Source organism: Halichoerus grypus, chromosome 3 (genome assembly GCF_964656455.1).
Source record: "Halichoerus grypus chromosome 3, mHalGry1.hap1.1, whole genome shotgun sequence".
NCBI classification, from domain to species: Eukaryota; Metazoa; Chordata; class Mammalia; order Carnivora; family Phocidae; genus Halichoerus; species Halichoerus grypus.
In genome coordinates this window covers 17,667,995-17,685,126 of record NC_135714.1, presented here as the reverse complement: position 1 = coordinate 17,685,126, position 17,132 = coordinate 17,667,995, and the positions used below count along the sequence as shown (strand labels likewise).

The 17,132-nt window shown below is 41.8% G+C and overlaps 1 protein-coding gene across 2 annotated transcripts in view; it reads left to right on the top strand.

Annotated features, from left to right (window-relative positions):
• ADGRA3 (adhesion G protein-coupled receptor A3) overlaps positions 1-4,634 on the top strand; it is a 124,714-nt gene extending 120,080 nt beyond the window's left edge. The window contains exons 17-19 of one of the 2 annotated variants that reach the window (XM_078068449.1): positions 165-310; positions 2,799-2,894; positions 3,124-4,634. In XM_078068449.1, the coding sequence (XP_077924575.1) occupies positions 165-310; positions 2,799-2,894; positions 3,124-4,279 (1,398 nt within the window). In that variant the 3' untranslated portion in view covers positions 4,280-4,634. Of the gene's footprint in view, positions 1-164; positions 311-2,798; positions 2,895-3,036 lie in introns of both variants that reach the window. The other variant, XM_078068448.1, reaches the window with a different exon arrangement.
• The last annotated feature ends 12,498 nt before the right edge of the window (positions 4,635-17,132 follow it).

Below are 17,132 nucleotides of genomic sequence, written 5' to 3'. Positions count from 1 at the left end.
ATTAGTGGGCAGAGGAATCCATCTTTAGAATATACCTTCATGCTGTTTTTGAGTCCTGTTTTTGAAAGTTACTTACCAGGTATTTTCGGTAACCTTGGAGGCCCCTGTTCCTGGGGAATTTTTTTTCTCCTTTCAGTTTATATATTCTTCAATCTTCTTTCTAGGTTGGAATAATTCTTCATTATTCCACTCTTGCTACAGTACTATGGGTTGGAGTGACAGCTCGAAATATCTATAAACAAGTCACTAAAAAGGCGAAAAGATGCCAGGATCCCGATGAACTGCCGCCTCCTCCAAGACCGATGCTCAGGTATCTGATACCCTTGTTTACTGTGTTCTATTAAACGTTCATTAAACAGTTGAGGTGAAGCCGTTTTAAACATAACAAAACAATGCTGAGTAAATTTTGCAAAGTCCATAAGCTGGGCTTCCTGGGTTTGAGTACTGGCCGGGAGCCCCTTGTGAGGTTCGCTACCCTCTCCCGGCCTCCCTCTCTCATCTGTAACGTGGGAATAAATAAGTGCCTTAAGGTGGCACCGAGCGTCTAACAGGCTCTAAGAAAATGTTAGCTGTGGTTATTTCCTTGGGGTCATGTCAGAGATTTTAACCTCCGCAAGTATGTTTCCATTTTATTATTCTCCACAAAAGACAACACAGTTTTGGAGCTACACCCTTCTTCCCAATTATAATAAAAAAATAATGGATTACTGGGCTGCAGGAGTAAAAATTGAGCAGCGGTGACTGGTGGCTTGAACGCTGGCTGTGGAGCTGGCACCAGGCCAGGCACTTAAGCTGTCCTGCGTCTGAGGAGTTTCCAGTCTGCCGGAGGAGACCGTGAAGAGCCGGCTGTGGGTGGGGTGAGACCTGTGGTGGAGATAACATTCTTCTGGAAAGTGCAAACAAAGGCGCCATTAATTTGGGGGGAGGGTGGGTGTTGGGAAGTATTGACCATTAGGGATGATCTTCCTGAGTGATGAGGGCAAAGGCCAGAGGTGACGCTCCAGATACAGGATTATGCGGGGAGCTGAGGGAACTGTGAGCACGCACTTTGGCTGGAACTTGCGGCATTCGGTGGAGATTGCAGGAAGTCAGGGTGAAAGCTCTGTGTCAGGCCTCTGGGAGCCGTGTGCAAATGCGGGCAGCCGTTGAAGACTTTTACCTAAGGGAGTGGCCCCACGAGGTATCTTTTTAGAAGGACAGCCTTGCATTAGAAACCCGTCTCAATGGGAGAGCCTGAGGGAAGGAATTCTGCCGAGAGGTCGAGAGGTCGAGAGGTCGTTTGCTTGCCCGCGGGAGGACTGAAACCAGAACGGCGTCAGAGAGAATAGCGGGGGCGCGTGTTCAAGACACTTGAGGCAGGTTCTCTAGAATGGATGGCCAGTTAGATTTAAAATTGTGGAAGGGAGAGATTTTCTAAGATGGTTTCAAATTACTCTAGCGAGGGCACCTCAACACATGGTGCTTCCATCAGCTGAGAATATAGAAAACATAGAATGGGGGGCGGGGAGGGTACGCTCAGAGGACGTAGGCTCACTAGTACTTCCTGTGAGTCGTTCACATTGTGGGAAACCGGGGGCTCAGCAGGGAAGACGGTGCTCAGCGTTTTGCAGATAGCTGGAGATGATCTCGCATGTGGTCGTGAACCACATGCCCCGGGGAGAAGTTAGTTAAAAGCATGGTCCCGGGGCCATGTTGACATTTAGTAGATGGGCCATAGCCAATAAAGGGAAGAATTGAAAGAGAACACCTGAGAACATAGAAGATTCAGGAGGTGAATGGTCCCTGGACGATGAGGGGCAGCAGGAGTGCCCGGCCACAGAGTTGGGAGGCAATTTGACACGTCTGTCCCTGGCCTTAAAAGAATGGAGAGATGGTGTTTGAAGATTTGGGGGTCTCATCTTCCTTCCTGTTAGGTTCTGAGAAAAAAAAAAAAAAAAGACACCAAGCACAGGCGTTAATTAAGTCCCCAATACAGTCTTCAGCCAGCCAGCTCAGGACCTCGGGCTGTGTCTCTACAAAGTGGCAGATGCAGAGTTAGGATTATGACCGTGCCCAGGAGGACCCAGCCAGGGCACAGAGTTCCTACTGTCTCAGAGAGCTCAAAGAAGGTCTGGCCGAGGAAAGAAGTTTCTCTTTGTAGGGCCCGCCGCCACTCTGTCTCCCTCCGTTCTTAGGCACCTTCATTTTTCCTGCTGTCCCCAGTGAGTCCACAGGAAAGGAGTCAGGAAGGGCCTGCACACTGCGTGCAGCTGCTGGGACCGAGCACCTGCTTTGCCTGAGTAGTCGACTAGGCATAAGCATACACAGCGGTAGGGTGTCCCAGAACACGCAGGCTTAACCAGACATTAATAAACAATGTCATTACGTGTTTTGTCTGACGTATGGCACAGGGAGATCTTAAGGTCCATTTGGTAATGGGCTAACTTTCTGGTTCACCAGCTGAATCGAAAGGAAGCCGGTTAGTGCCTTCTGAAAGAAAAGAATAGGAACTAAAACCCTACCTGCAGTAGCCGTGCTTGTCCACAGGGTGGCAGAAGCCGACCAGCTTTCCTCTAGTCGGAAACTTGGTAGCCTGCTTTAAAAAAAAAAAAAAAGATATCCAAACAAAAATTAAAAAAAAAAAATTCAGAAAGTTATTGTTAACAAAGCAGCCTCCAGAAGTTAATTTCCAGTTTATTATTGGGATAGGAATAATAATTGGTCACGAAGGAAGGACTTTTGCAGGACGGAGACGTGCAAAAGTCGCGCCTTGGTAACTTGGAATGATGAGCTGCTATTTGCATTGTTCCTTCTTCCAGGTTTTACCTGATCGGAGGTGGCATACCCATCATAGTTTGTGGCATAACAGCCGCGGCCAACATCAAGAATTACGGCAGTCGGCCAAATGCACCCTAGTGAGTGTTTTGTGTTCTCTGCATACCTGACCCCATTGCTTCTCTTTTTAATGATTTCCCAGGCCCTAACTTTATTGCAGTTTCTGGGACAGTTTGTTGATGCGTCGTAGCATCTGACTCGGTTTCTCATTTTCTTTTCTAGTTGCTGGATGGCCTGGGAGCCCTCCTTGGGAGCCTTCTACGGGCCTGCCAGCTTCATCACTTTCGTAAACTGTGTGTACTTTCTAAGCATATTTATTCAGTTGAAAAGACACCCCGAGCGCAGATATGAGCTGAAGGAGCCCACCGAGGCACAGCAGCGGTTGACGGCCAATGGAAATGGTGAAGTGCATCCTCAGGACTCCCTGTCTCTGTCTCTGATCTCGACGTCAGCATTGGAAAATGAACACACTTTCCATTCTCAACTTTTGGGGGCCAGTCTTACCTTGCTCTTATATGTCGCCTTGTGGATGTTTGGGGCCTTGGCCGTTTCCTTGTATTACCCCCTGGACTTGGTGTTTAGCTTCTTTTTTGGAGCTACGTGTTTAAGCCTCAGTGCCTTCATCGTGGTTCACCACTGCGTTAACAGGGAGGACGTTAGACTCGCGTGGCTCATGACTTGCTGCCCCGGCCGGAGCTCGTACTCCGTGCAGGTTGACGTGCAGCCCCCCAACTCCAGCGGCACGAACGGAGAGGCCCCGAAGTGCACCAGCAGCAGCGCTGAATCCTCATGCACCAACAAGAGTACATCGAGCTTCAAGAATTCCTCCCAGGGCTGCAAGTTAACAAACTTGCAGGCTGCTGCAGCTCAGTGCCACGCCAGCCCTCTGCCCTTGAACTCCACACCTCAGCTCGATAATAGTCTGACAGAACATTCGATGGACAATGACATCAAGATGCACGTGGCGCCTTTAGAAGTTCAGTTTCGCCCAAACATGCACCCGGGCCGCCATCATAAAAACAGAAGTAAAGGACACCGGGCAAGCCGGCTCGCCGTCCTCAGAGAATATGCCTATGACGTCCCAACGAGCGTGGAGGGCAGTGTGCAGAACGGCTTCCCTAAGAGCCGGCCGGGCAGTAATGAAGGACACTCGAGGAGCAGAAGAGCGTATTTAGCCTACAGAGAGAGACAGTACAACCCACCCCAACAGGAGAGCAGTGATGGCTGTAGCACACTCCCCCAGAGCCCCAGAAATTTCGAAAAGCCCGCTTCAAGTAGTAGTAAGAAAGATGCCTTAAGGAAGCCAATTGTAGTTGAACTTGAAAGCCAGCAGAAGTCTTACGGACTCAACTTGGCCGTCCAGAATGGACCAATCAAGAGCAACGGGCAGGACGGCCCCTTGCTGGGTACGGAGAGCACTGGCAACATTAGGACCGGGTTGTGGAAACATGAAACTGCCGTGTAGCCGGCGGCGGGGGCGGGGCGGGGGGGGCGGCGGCTTCCGAGGCAGAAACCCATGCAAACTGTGAGCTTCACATTCCTTTAAGCTGCGAACCTGTGCTAACTGTTTACGGCCACCTTAGGGATTCGGCACCGTTTTGAATAAACTTCTACATTTGGGATTTTATGGATTTTATATCCCCCCCGATTGTTGCTTTTTTTTTAATGAATTAAAAAAAAAAAACCCTCCGAAGCATTGTTTTAGTTGTAAAGCACCAGCAGGACTTGGAGAATCTGAAATGTAATTTTTTGGAACCTGTTATATCTACTTAACATTTCAGGCTTGTATTTAATACAATAAATAGGTGTTTGTGTCATTGTGTCAGTCTTACGTTTTTATATTTTATAAGAGAAGCATGTAGTTCTGTTTTAATCATGTTTATATGTGGGGATATCTTAATGAGCATTATACGTAAATCAATTATCAGACTTTCACAGAATTAACTCCGCTGATTATGACATAAATCAAAGCTCTTTTGGATGGATGTATTTTAGAAATACAGTTTTAAATGCTACAAGGTTTTTAAAAGATCTCATGGAATGTTTTTTTGAAAATCAAAATGCCTAAACTTTCTAAATTGCATCACTTTGCCGTATCACTTCGGTCCTATTAATATTGTTTTGTCACCTTTGTGGCTTTTCAGTGATTTACATTTCGGTTTAATTTTGTTACTCATTCCCCCCCCCCCCCGCCCCCTCCAGCACATATATTATTCTTGAATGTGAATGAGGAGTAAGTAAGAATCACACTCACTTATTCTGATTCTTCAGTATCAGCTGTTATGTTGGCCTATACTTTGTTTTCGAAATGATAGAGTTCCTCAGGTTCATGCTGAAGTACTCATCTTTAAATTGCATTCTGAGGGCAAAAACTTCTCTGATCCAAATGTCATCGGTCCTTGACGCACTACAGTCCTTAAACATCCCTGGCCCCTGGTCTCACTGGAGTCCATTCCTGGAACTCTGTTTTGTTTTGTTTTTTAAGTTATTTAATATGTTGCATTTTTAAAACAATTTTAATTCTAGTATAGTTAATGTGCACTGTTACATTAGTTTACGATAGTATATATTGCTCAGTGCATGTCATAATAAGTGTGCTCTTCAACCCCTTCACCTATTTCAACCATCCCGCCACCCCACCTCCCCTCTGGTAAACATCAGTTTGTTCTCAGTAGTTAAGAGTCTGTGTCTTGGTTTGTCTCTTTTTTTTCCTTGTTCACTTGTTTTTCTTAAATGCCACTTTCGAGTGAAATCATATGGTATTTGTCCTTCTCTTACTTCATTTAGCATTATACTCTCTAGATCCATCTATGTTGTTGCAAATGGCGAGATTCCATTCTTTTTTATGGCTGAGTAATATTCGTGTGTGTGTGTGTGTGTGTGTGTGTGTGTGTTCACATACCAGCTCTTTATCCATTCATCTATCAATGGACACTTGGGCTGCTTCCATAATTTGGCTGTTGAAAATAATGCTGCAATAAATAGAGGGGTGTATATATCTTTTTGAATTAGTGTTTTCACATTCTTTGGATAAATACCCTGTAGTGGAATTACTGGTTCACATGGTAGTTCTATTTTTAATTTTTTGAGGATCTCCGTACTGTTTTCCACAGTGGCTGCACCAGTTTACATTCCCAACAACAGTGCACAAGTGTTCCTTTCTCTCCACGTCCTCGACAATACTGGCTGTTTCTTGTGTTGTTGAGTTTAGCCATTCTCACAGGTGTGAGGTGGTATCTCATTGTGGTTTTGATTTGCATTTCCCTGATGATGAGTGATGTTGAGCATCTTTTCATGTGTCTGTTGGCCATCTCCATGTATTCTCTGAAGAAATGTCTGTTCATGTCTTCTGCCCATTTTTAAATTGTATTCTTTGTGTTTTGGGGGTTGAGTTGTGTCAGTTCTTTATGTATTTTGGATACTACCCTTTATTGGATTTATCATTTGCAAATATCTTCTCCCATTTAGTAGATTGTTTTTTCATCTTATTGATTCCTTTTGCTGTGTAGAAGCTTTTTATTTTGATGTAGTTCCAGTAGTTTATTTTTGCTTTTTGTTTCCCTTATCTCAGGAGAAATACCTAGAAAAATGTTGCTACAGCTGATGTCAAGAAATTATTGTCTGTTCTCCTAGGATTTTTATAGTTTCAGGACTCACATTTAGGTCCTTTATTCATTTTGAGTTTATTTTTGTGTATGGTGTAAGAAAGTGGTCCAGTTTCATTCTTTATGCATGTGGCTGTCCATTTTTCCGAACACCATTTGCTGACGAGACGGTCTTTTTCCCATTACATATTCTTGCCTCCTTTGTTGAAGATTAGTCAACCATATAATTGTGCATTTATTTCTGGGCTCTGTTCTGTTCCATTGATCTTGGGTCTGTTTTTGTGCCTGTGCCATACTGTTTTGATTACTACAGCTTTGTAGTATATCTTGAAATCTGGGATTGTGATACCTCCAGTTTTGTTCTTCCTTTCCAAGATTGCTTTTGCTCTTTGAGATCTTTTGTTCCATACAAATTTTAGGAGTCTTTGTTCTAGTTCTGTGAAAAAAAAAATGCTGTTGGTATTTTGATAGGGATTGCATTAAATCTATAGATTGCTTTGGGTAGTATGGACATTTTAACAGTATTTGTTCTTCCAATCCATGAGCGTGGAATATCTTTCCATTTGTTTGTGTCATCTTCAGTTTCTTTGATCAATGTTTTACAGTTTTCAGACTACAGATCTTTCTCCTCCTTGGTTAAGTTTATGCCTAGGTATTTTATTACTTTTGGTGGAATTGTAAATGGTTTTTTTTTTTTTTTAAGATTTTATTTATTTATTTGAGAAAGAGCGAGAAAGCACAAGCAGGGGGAGTGGCAGAGGGAGAGGGAGAAGCAGACTCCCCGCAGAGCAGGGAGCCCAATGCGGGACTTGATCCCAGGACCCCGGGATCATGACCTGAGCCAAAGGCAGATGCTTAACCAACTGAGCCACCCAGGCACCCCTGGGATTGTTTTCTTAATTCCTCTTTCTGCTACTCACTTTTGGTGTACAGAAATGCAGTGGATTTCTGAATATTGATTTTGTGTCCTGTGACCTTACTGAGTTCATTTATCATTTCTAGTAGTTTTTTGGTGGAGTCTTTAGAAGTTTCTTTAGTATAATTTCATCTGTAAATATTGAAAGTTTTACTTCTTCCTTACCAATTTGGTTACCTATTATTTCTTTTCTGTTGTCTGATTGCTGTGGCTGGTACTTTCAGTACTGTGTTGAATCAAAGTGGTGAGAGTGACATCTTGTCTTGTTCCTGACCTTAAGGGAAAAGCTCTCAGTTTTTCCTCAATGAGTATGATATTAGCTGTGGGTTTTTCACATATGGACTTTGTTGAGGTATGTTCCCTGTAAACCTTTGTTTTGGGGATTTATATCATGAATGGATGTTATACTATCTGTTGTAATGATCATATGGTTTTTATCCTTTCTCTTGCTGATGTGACTTATCATGTTGATCACTTTGCAAATATTGAACCATGCTTGCATCTCAAGAATAAACCCCACTTGATCATGGTGAATGATTTTTTTAAATGTATTTTTGGATTTGGTTTGCTAATATTTTGTTGAGGATTCTTGCAACCATATTCATCAGAGATATTGGCCTGTAGTTCTCTTTTTATGTAGTGTCTTTATCTGATTTTGTTATCAGGGTAATGCTGGCCTCATAGAATAAATTTGGAAGCTTTCCTTCCTCTTTATTTTTTGGAAAAGTTTGAGAATAGCTATTAACTCTTTAAATATTTGGTAGAATTTACCTGTGAAACTGTCTGGTCCTGGGCTTTTGTTGGGAATTTTTTGATGACTGATTCAGTGTCATTGCTGGTAATTGTTCTTTTCAAATTTTGTATTTCTTCCTGGTTCAGTTTTGGTAGGTTTTATGTTTTATCTGTTTTCTTCTTAGGTTGTCCAATTTGTTGGCATATAATTTTTCATTATAATTCTCTTATAATCCTTTGTATTTCTGTGTGGTGTTATTTTTCCTCTATCATTTCTGATTTTGTTCATTTGAATCCTTTCTTTTTTCTTATGATTCTGGCTAAAGATTTGTCAGTTTTCTTGATCTTTTCAAAGAACCAGCCTGTGGTTTCATTGATCTGTTCTATTGTTTTTTTTGTTTCTATTTAGTTTATTTCTGCTCTAATCTTTATTATTTTTTTTCCTTCTACTGGTTTTGGGTTTTGTTTGTTCTTATTTTTCTAGCTCCTTTAGGTGCAAGGTTAAGTTGAGGTTTTTCTTGCTTCTTGACATAGGTCTATAAATTTCCCTCTGTTGCTATAAACTTCCCTCTTAAAACAACTTTTGCTGCATCCCAAAGATTTTGGACCATTATATTTTCTTTTTAATTTGTCTCCATGTATGTTTTGATTTCGTCTTTGATTTCTCAATTGACCCATTCATTGTTTAGTAGCATGTTATTTAACCTCCATATATTTGTGTTCTTTCTAGATTTTTCCTTGTGGTTAATTTTTGGTGTCTTAAAGTTGTCAAAAAAAAATGCATGGTATGACTTCGATCTTTTTGAATTTGTTGAGACTTGTTTTGTGGCCTAGTATGATCCATTCTGGAGAATATACCATGTGCACTTGAAAAGAATGTGTATCCTGCTATTTTAGGGCGGAATGTTCTGAATATATCTGTTAAATCCATCTGGTCCAATGTGTCATTCAAAGCCATTTTTTCCTTGTTGATTTTCTGTTTGGATGATCTGTCCATTGATGTGAGTGTGGTGTTAAAGTCCCCTACTATTATTGTATTACTATTTATTACTTTATGTTTATAACAGCTGCTTTATATATTGGGGCGCTCCCTTGTTAGGTCCAAACATTTACAATTGTTACAGCCTCTTGTTGGATTGTTCCCTTTATTATTATATAGTGCCCATCTTTGTCTCTTGTTACTTACTAAGAATTGCTACCCTGACTTTTTTTTTTTATTTGAGATAGAGGGAGAGTGAGAGAGAGAGAGCGTGCATGAGTGGGGGGAGGGGCAGAGAGAGAGGGAGAAGCAGACTCCCCGCTGAGCAGGGAGCCTGATGCAGGGCTCGATCCCAGGACCCTGGACCCTGGGATCACGACCTGAGCCGAGGGCAAACTCTTAATGACTGAGCCACCCAGGTGCCCCCTGACTTTCTTTTCACATCCATTTGCATGATAAATGTTTCCCCATCCCTTCACTTTCAATCTGCAGGTGTCTTTAGGTCTGAAATGAGTCCCCTGTAGGCAGCATTTTTATGGGTCTTGTTTTTTTATCCATTCCATCACCCTCTGTCTTTTGATTGGGGCATTTAGTCCATTACATCCAAAGTAATTATTGATAGGTATGTACTTACTGCCATTTTGTTGTTTGTTGTTCTCTTGGACTCTTCTCTCATGGCTTGCTGGCTTTCTTTAGTGATCGACTTGGATTCCTTTCTCTCTCTCTTTCTCTTTCTGTTTGTTTTTTGCAGCTCTATTACCGGGTTTTGACTTATGGTTACAATTAGGTTTGTATATAATATGCATGTAGTAGTCTATATTAAGTTGAAGGTCACTTAGGTTTGAACCCATATTTTTACTTCTCTCCCCTCCCACATTTTAGGTATTGGTGTCATACTTTACCTCCTTTTACTTTGTGAATTATTTTGTGAATCTTTTGATTTTTGTGGACTGATTTTACTGCTTTGTCCTTCCTGCTTTCTTTACTCCAACTTATGGTCTTCCCCTTTCACTCAGAGTCCCCTTTAACATTTCTGGTGGAGCTGATTTAGTGGTGATGAATTCCTTAAACTTTTGTTTGTCTGGGAAACTCTTTATCTCCTTCTATTCTGAATGATAGTCTTACTAGATACAGTATGGGGTGTAGGTTTTTTACTTTCGGCACTTTGAGTATATCATGCCACTCTTCTGGCCTGCAAAATCTCTGCTGAAAAATCAACTGATAGCCTTATGGGGTTTTCCTCGTATGTAACTGCTTTCTTTTCTCTTGCTATTTTAAAAATTTTCCCTTTATTACTACTTTTGGCCATTTTAATTACTATGTGTCTTGGTGTAGACCTCCTTGGGTTAATTTTGTTGGGGGCTCTCTGTACCTCCTGGATCTGGATTTCTGTTTCCTTCCCTAAATTTGGAAGTTTTCAGCTATTAGTACTTCAATTAAATTTTCCACCCCCTTTTCTCTCTTTTCTCCTTCTGAAATCCCTATAATACAAATGTTACTACACTTATGCTTGGTGTTGTTGTTGAGTTCTTTGAGTCTGTTTTCATTTTTTATTATTTTTTTTTCTCTCTCTTCTGTTCAGCTTCGATTGTTTTCCATTACTCTATCCTCCGGGTCACTGGTCCGTTCTTCTGCTTCCTCTAGTCTACTACATGTTCCATCTAGTGTATTACTCATTTCAGCTATTGAGTTTATCTCTGATTGGTTCTTTTTTGTTTTCTCTCTTTAAGGTCTCACTGAGGTCCTACAGCCTTAAGTCTAGTGAGTATCTTTATGACCTTACTTTAAATTCTCTGTCAGGCATATATCTTATCTCCATTTTGTTTAGCTGTCTTGCTGTCATTTTGTCCTATTCTTTCATTTGGGACATACTCCTTTGCCTCCTCATTTTGTCTAACTCTGTGTTTGTTTCTCTGTGTAAGGAAAGTCAGCTATGTCTCCTGCTCTTGAAAGTAGTGGCCTTATGAAGAAGAGGTCCTCTATGTCCTGCAGTGCAGTGTCCCCTGTTCTCCCCCAGAACCTGATGCTTCAATCATCTGCAGTGATTCTCTGCCCGGTTGTGGGCAGGGTTTGGTCCCTGTGTTAGTGGGCCAGTGGGCCACCTTGGGCTTAAGTTGAGTCAGACCAGGTACTCGCCAGAGATAGAGTAGCACTGAACTGCTGGTGCTTTCCCTGTCTCGTTCCCTGAGAAGTGTTCATTGTTGAACGGGGCATGCAGTCAGACCAGATGTCTGCCTGCAGCCCACTTCTGGGGCTGCGGTCAGACCGGTGTGTGTGGTTGTCTTCTCTCCCTTGGGCACGGGTCACTTTGGAGTGGTGCTGGCCCCTGCCAGGGCTGCTGGCACACTGCCAGGCTTGTGGCACTGCTTCGTATCGGCTCTAGACAGGAGTAAATGGAGGGGGTTCATTGGTAGAAGAACATGGTGTTGGGGCATGTGGTACCAGTAAGGTCTGGGCTGGTCCCCTGAGGGAAGGGACTGGGGCAGGTCAGGTGGAGGGAGTGGATCTGCAGAAGTGTGGCAGGTAGAGGGGAGTAGAGGGTGGGCTTGTGGTGTTAGCAAGTCTTGTGTGGGTTTGCTGCAGGAGGGGACCTTAGCGCATCTGGCTGGAGGGGGTGTGCCCGCAGGAGAACATGGGGGTGGGGCATGGGGTTAGCAAGTTAGGTAGAGAGTGTTGCCACTATGCTGGTTCTCGCAGGTGTTCATGTGTCTAGACTGGGGTGCAGGGGAGGGAAATGGCACCTGCCAACTCCTTTTCTTCTGGAGAAGTCTCCAAAGATCCCGCCCCCCCCAGCGCACGCTCTGAGGTTAGTAAACTCTGCGTCCTGTATGCCCCAGCAATTTTTCAAACTGCTGCTTCTGTGCTGTATCTGCGGGGGGCTGTTTGCTGTGCTGTCTGCTCAAGGGTAGGAACTCCACCCTCTGCTCTCCTGGCACGGAGCCTGCTGATTTTTAAAGTTCTGGGTGTTAGGCCCTGCTGAGTGTAAGAACTCGAGAAACTTGGCCCCTTCGTCTTCAAAGCCAAACATTATGGGGATTCATCTTTCCCATGCAGGCTCCCTGGGTTGAGAATCTGCTTCTCTCCCCTCTCTACACCCGTGGTGTCGTGGTCCCCCCCCTCCTGTGGACAGTCCTGCAGGTCTGTTTAGCGCCGAACCTTGTCTCTGCCCTTCCTACCCTCTTCATTGTGGCCTCTTCTCTACATTTGGCTGTGGAGGGTCTGGCCTTTCAGTCTCTGGGTTATTTTCTGGGTTATTTACACTGACCTGGCTGTTACCTAGTTGTGTCCGTGGGATCATGTGAACTTAGGGTCCTCCCACACCACCATCTTCCCTGGAAGTTCATTCCTGGAACTTCTTGAAGGTCAGATTGGGTCTGCCCTGCCCCCTTTGCGCATCTAGGCCCTCAGATAGGCAAGACAACGCTTGAGAAGTGAGGCACAGCTCAGATCTGTGGCAGCTGACTAAAGGTTTGAATCAGATCAGATTCAAAGTATACATTCAAGAAATGCTGAGAGTCAAGTGTAGCTTGATCAACCTCAAATCTGAGCGATGTACTGTTCCACCTATATAGAGTAGTTCTCAGAGACACCACAGGATAGCTTATTAGAGTGTAAATGTTCACTTGTCATTGGGTTACTGCATTAGACATTATTTTGCTTTGCAATAATAAAACTGGTAGTTCTATTCAAATAGAAATAGCTTTTGTCAGATGTTAGTTTTAGAGACACTCTTTTTGGTGGGGGAAACAAGGAAACCAAATGGATAGATTTGACACTTGACATTGAACCACTGCCCGACGCAGGGTCTCCTAGTAAGTTGATGTATATGTGTAGGATAATGTTTAGAAATGACAAAGATAAACTAATAAGAGATGGAGTGAATAATGCCTATTTGTTTATTGCTATTTTAATTTTGCTCTTATATTTTGCAAAGCATCCTTACAATGTTTGACCTCTTTCTCTGACCCATAGGTCGACTTCACATGGGAAAAGAACTTTGTTCCTCTACTATTTCCTACCTCTTCGCAGGAAGTGAGGAATTTCCCTTCCTGGACACACTGGCCATTCAGTAAGTATCTATTAACTTAAATATAACTTCATGTAGGTAACAGAAGACAAGAAGCCTGGGCATAGGGGAGGGGTGGAGGACAGAAAAAAATCAAATACTTGGAATGAAATAAAGATACCACTAAAAATATTTGGAGTGTGTGGATACTCAAAGCATAGAAAGTGATGAGCAATGACTTTATGCATCCCACTCAGTAGTCAGTTGAGTCAGAATGTGATGTTTGTGTATAGGATATGAAGAACACATTGTATCCCCCCACCTTTGTCATTTTTGATTTATGGCTTGTTGCTGGTTGAGGTTTCTCTATTTTTCAGAGAAGTGTAAACCGTTAAGAGGTGTTTCGGTTTTCTCAGAGATTGGCTCATTCATTTTCCCCATTTAAAAATTTTGGCAGCTGGGGCTCAAAGAATTTCTGACTTGCTGAACGTGCTGGCCAGTTATGCTCTATCTAGGTACAGGACCCATTTCTGATGCTGAGGTCACCAAGCTTTGCAGCACACGGCCTTGCTTCCCTGGAGGCAATGACTCGATCTCTTCATGGTATTTATGACCTATAGTTTAACCAAACCTTCTTCTCATCCTGGTTATTTCGTTTGAGTTTTAATTTCATAATGAGTTATAATTGGTCATGTTCTGCTCAAGGAAATGCATATGATTTATTATTTTATTCCGTGAAAGGTTTTTTAATCCTGTTGTCACACACTATGTAATATAATATAATAACTTGATGTTATTTGCTAGTGTTAAATACCAGCCTATGTTTTTAGGTAACAATTAGAAATCAGGTTTGTGCTTGAGTATTTGTGTGACTAGATTTATATACATGTACAAATGTATATTAATATTTCAGGTCATAATAGGTAGTAACTAATCTTGAAATCTTGGGATTTTTTGCACATGCAACTTAACTCTATATCCGTGTTCAATATATTTCTATAAATGTAATCTTATGAACAGATGGCACCTTATATAGAGATGCTGGGGCTTACGTATTGCTCATTATTGAAAAATAGGAAAGTTAAAACCTGCAAACCTACGTGTTTCAGGTACTGAGTTCAGAATGCCCAAACTGAAGTTGGTTGAGACCATAAAAAATGTGAAAGTAAAAAAAAAAAAATAACTGAAAACATTTCAGCCAGGAATTAAGCTAAATCATCAAGAAAAGTGAGTCCTCCAGCAGCAATCCAAAATTTAAAGCAAATGTTAATTCTCTTTTTCTCTTCAGGGTTCCAGAATCGTTTAATTATTTTAATATTCACTCCAGTGCTTTTATCTGAGAGATGATTTGATTAGTTAAAGCACTTAGGATAGTGTTTCCCAAACTTGGGTCATTCATCACTCTTGCCAATTTTGCCATATTTTCTCCAGCATTTATATTAATGCTGTCACATGGGTCAACTCACTTTTTTTTTTTTTTTCAGTGAAATACAAGGGATGATAAATCCAATAGATTTATTTGTATTAATGAAGCCAACTCCTCTGGGAGAAATTTGTAACTGTTTATTCTGTGTACTCAGTTACTCTCACTGACTCATCCTGCCTTTCCACCTTCCTTGGTAAACCTGCTGGTGTATGTGAAGCCCCCAGCAGCCTTTGGTCATAGCTTTCTTTCAGCTTCTTTTTACCAGGGATGCTAGTGGCTCAGAGGTAGACACCGAGTATGAACTTACAAGATCCATATTATAGTCAGCGATGGACCCCTACCTACGCTTATAGAGTTGGATGCTTAGAATTAACTCCTGGCTGAAATCTCGTTAGATTCTTTCCAGCCGACTTTTGCTTTATATTGTCTGAAACACATATTGTCCTTCTAGTTGTGTTATGTTTACAATGTGGTGGGAAAAAAGTGTGTGCGCGTGTATATGTTTAATCCATTACCGGCTGCTGTATATCTAGTGTGAGAAGGTACTGATGAAAATTTTTATCAGAATATTCCATGCATTTTTCAGAAGTTCAAAATCTTTCTAGAGGGTTCTTGAGATGTATTCACCATGTAAAGAATCCAGCTAATGCCATCTTGAATGGCACGATCATAGTATTCGGTGTCTTTGCATACGATATTGATGAAGGTTGGTTTGTACAGCTAAAGTAGAGTGTTCACATGAGCAAATAAATAGGCAGGATGTGACTGCTCACAAAGCCAGGAGTAGTCATGGGTCCCCAACTCGGTGAGACTGGGTCTAGGAAGATACTCCACATGAAAGTAATGAACCTCCACTGCTAAGCAGGATGTTTGTTTTGTGATTGGTGTCCATCTCTACATAACGCTGACTAAAAATGTTTAGTGGGCAACCATGATTAACAATTTTTACTGCTTAGTTAAGTATTTTCTTTTAAACTTCATATTTTTAAAAAATGCATCATTTTAAGGGCTTACCACCGTAAGAATTTCTTGCTGAAGCAGTGGTCTGGTGTATATGTCACTGGCCTGGCAGCCTCCCCCAGGGGCTCTCACCCCATCTCTTCGCTCTCTAGGCCCTTCCTCAGAGGATGAACGGTAGCGCATGGGCGGGTTTTATCGATCAGGTCTGGAGATGGCATGTGTCATGTCACATTGGCCAGAGAACAGTTGTGGCCACACCTAACTGCAGAGTGGGCTAGGCAACCGAGTCCAGCTCTGTGCCCAGGAAGGAAGGAAAGATGGTTTGGTGAGCAAATAACCAGACAGCCATGGGGATAGACTCCCAGGATGGAAAACAGTGAGCTCTATTCCCACCTCTTCGTCTTACCTGTTAAAAATCTTACTTTCAAAAAAAGCCGTGATCCGTTATGAGTTCCAAACAAAAATGTTAGATTTCATGTCAGTTTGCAAATTATGTCATGGTCACCATTTTTTAAAAGAATTCAGGAAATACATGGAAATTCAGTATCCATCCTGATCTATGTCCTTTGATATTATTATTTAACAGTGATTATATTGCAAGGCTCATTTGCTGAAGGTGAAATATATTCACAGTTGTTACGTAATTAATCTCCAGAACGTTTTGGCCTTGCAGAACTGAAACTCTTAAAAAAAAAAAACAGAAAACTGAAACTCTATACTCATTAACTCCCCGTTTTCCTTTCCACCCAGCCCTTGGCACCTACCGTCCTACTTTGTTTCTGTAAATTTGATTACTCTAGGTAACTCTTGTAAGTGGAATCATACATAGTTGTCTCTTTGTGACTGGCTTATTTCACTTAGCATAATGCCCTCAAGATTCATTCGTGTTGTGGCATGCGTCAGAATTCCTTCCTTTTTAAGGCTGAATAATATTCCCTTGTGTGTATGTCCCACATTGTCTTTATTTGGATTGCTTCCATCTTTTTGCTCTTGAGAATAATGCTGCTGTGAAAATCGGTGTACTACAAATACCTCTTTGAGACCCTGTTTTCAATTCTTTTGGATTTATATCCAGAAGTGGAATTGCCGTATCGTATGGCAATTCTAGTCTTAATTTTTTGAGAAACCACCATAATATTTTTCCTGGAGGCTGCACCATTTTACGTTCTCACCATTTGCCCATGGGTTTTGATTTCTCCATATCCTCACCAACACTTGATTTCTATTTTGTTTCTTAGTGGTCTTCCTAATGGGTGTGAGGCAGTAGCTCATTTGGGTTTTGATTTGCATTTTGCTAAGTGATAGTGACCATCTTTTCAGATTGTCATTGGCCATTTTGTGTATCTTTGGAGAAATATGGAGATCCTTTGTCTGTTTTTTCCATTGAGTTATTAGGTTTTTTTGTTGTGAAGTTGGAGGTGCTTTAATATTCTAGATAGTAACCCCTTATAAGAGGTATGATTTGCAAATATTTTCTTCCATGCTGTAGGTTTTCTTTTCATTATTTGATTGTGTCTTTTGATGCACAGAAGTTTTTAAGTTGATGTTCTATTTATCAGTTTTTGCTTGTGTTCCTTATGCTTTTGGTATTATATCCAGGAAATATTTGCCAACCCAATGTGATGAAGCTTTTCCCCTGTTTTCTTCTAAGAGTTTTATAGTTTAAGGTCTTACATTGAGGTCTTTGATTCACT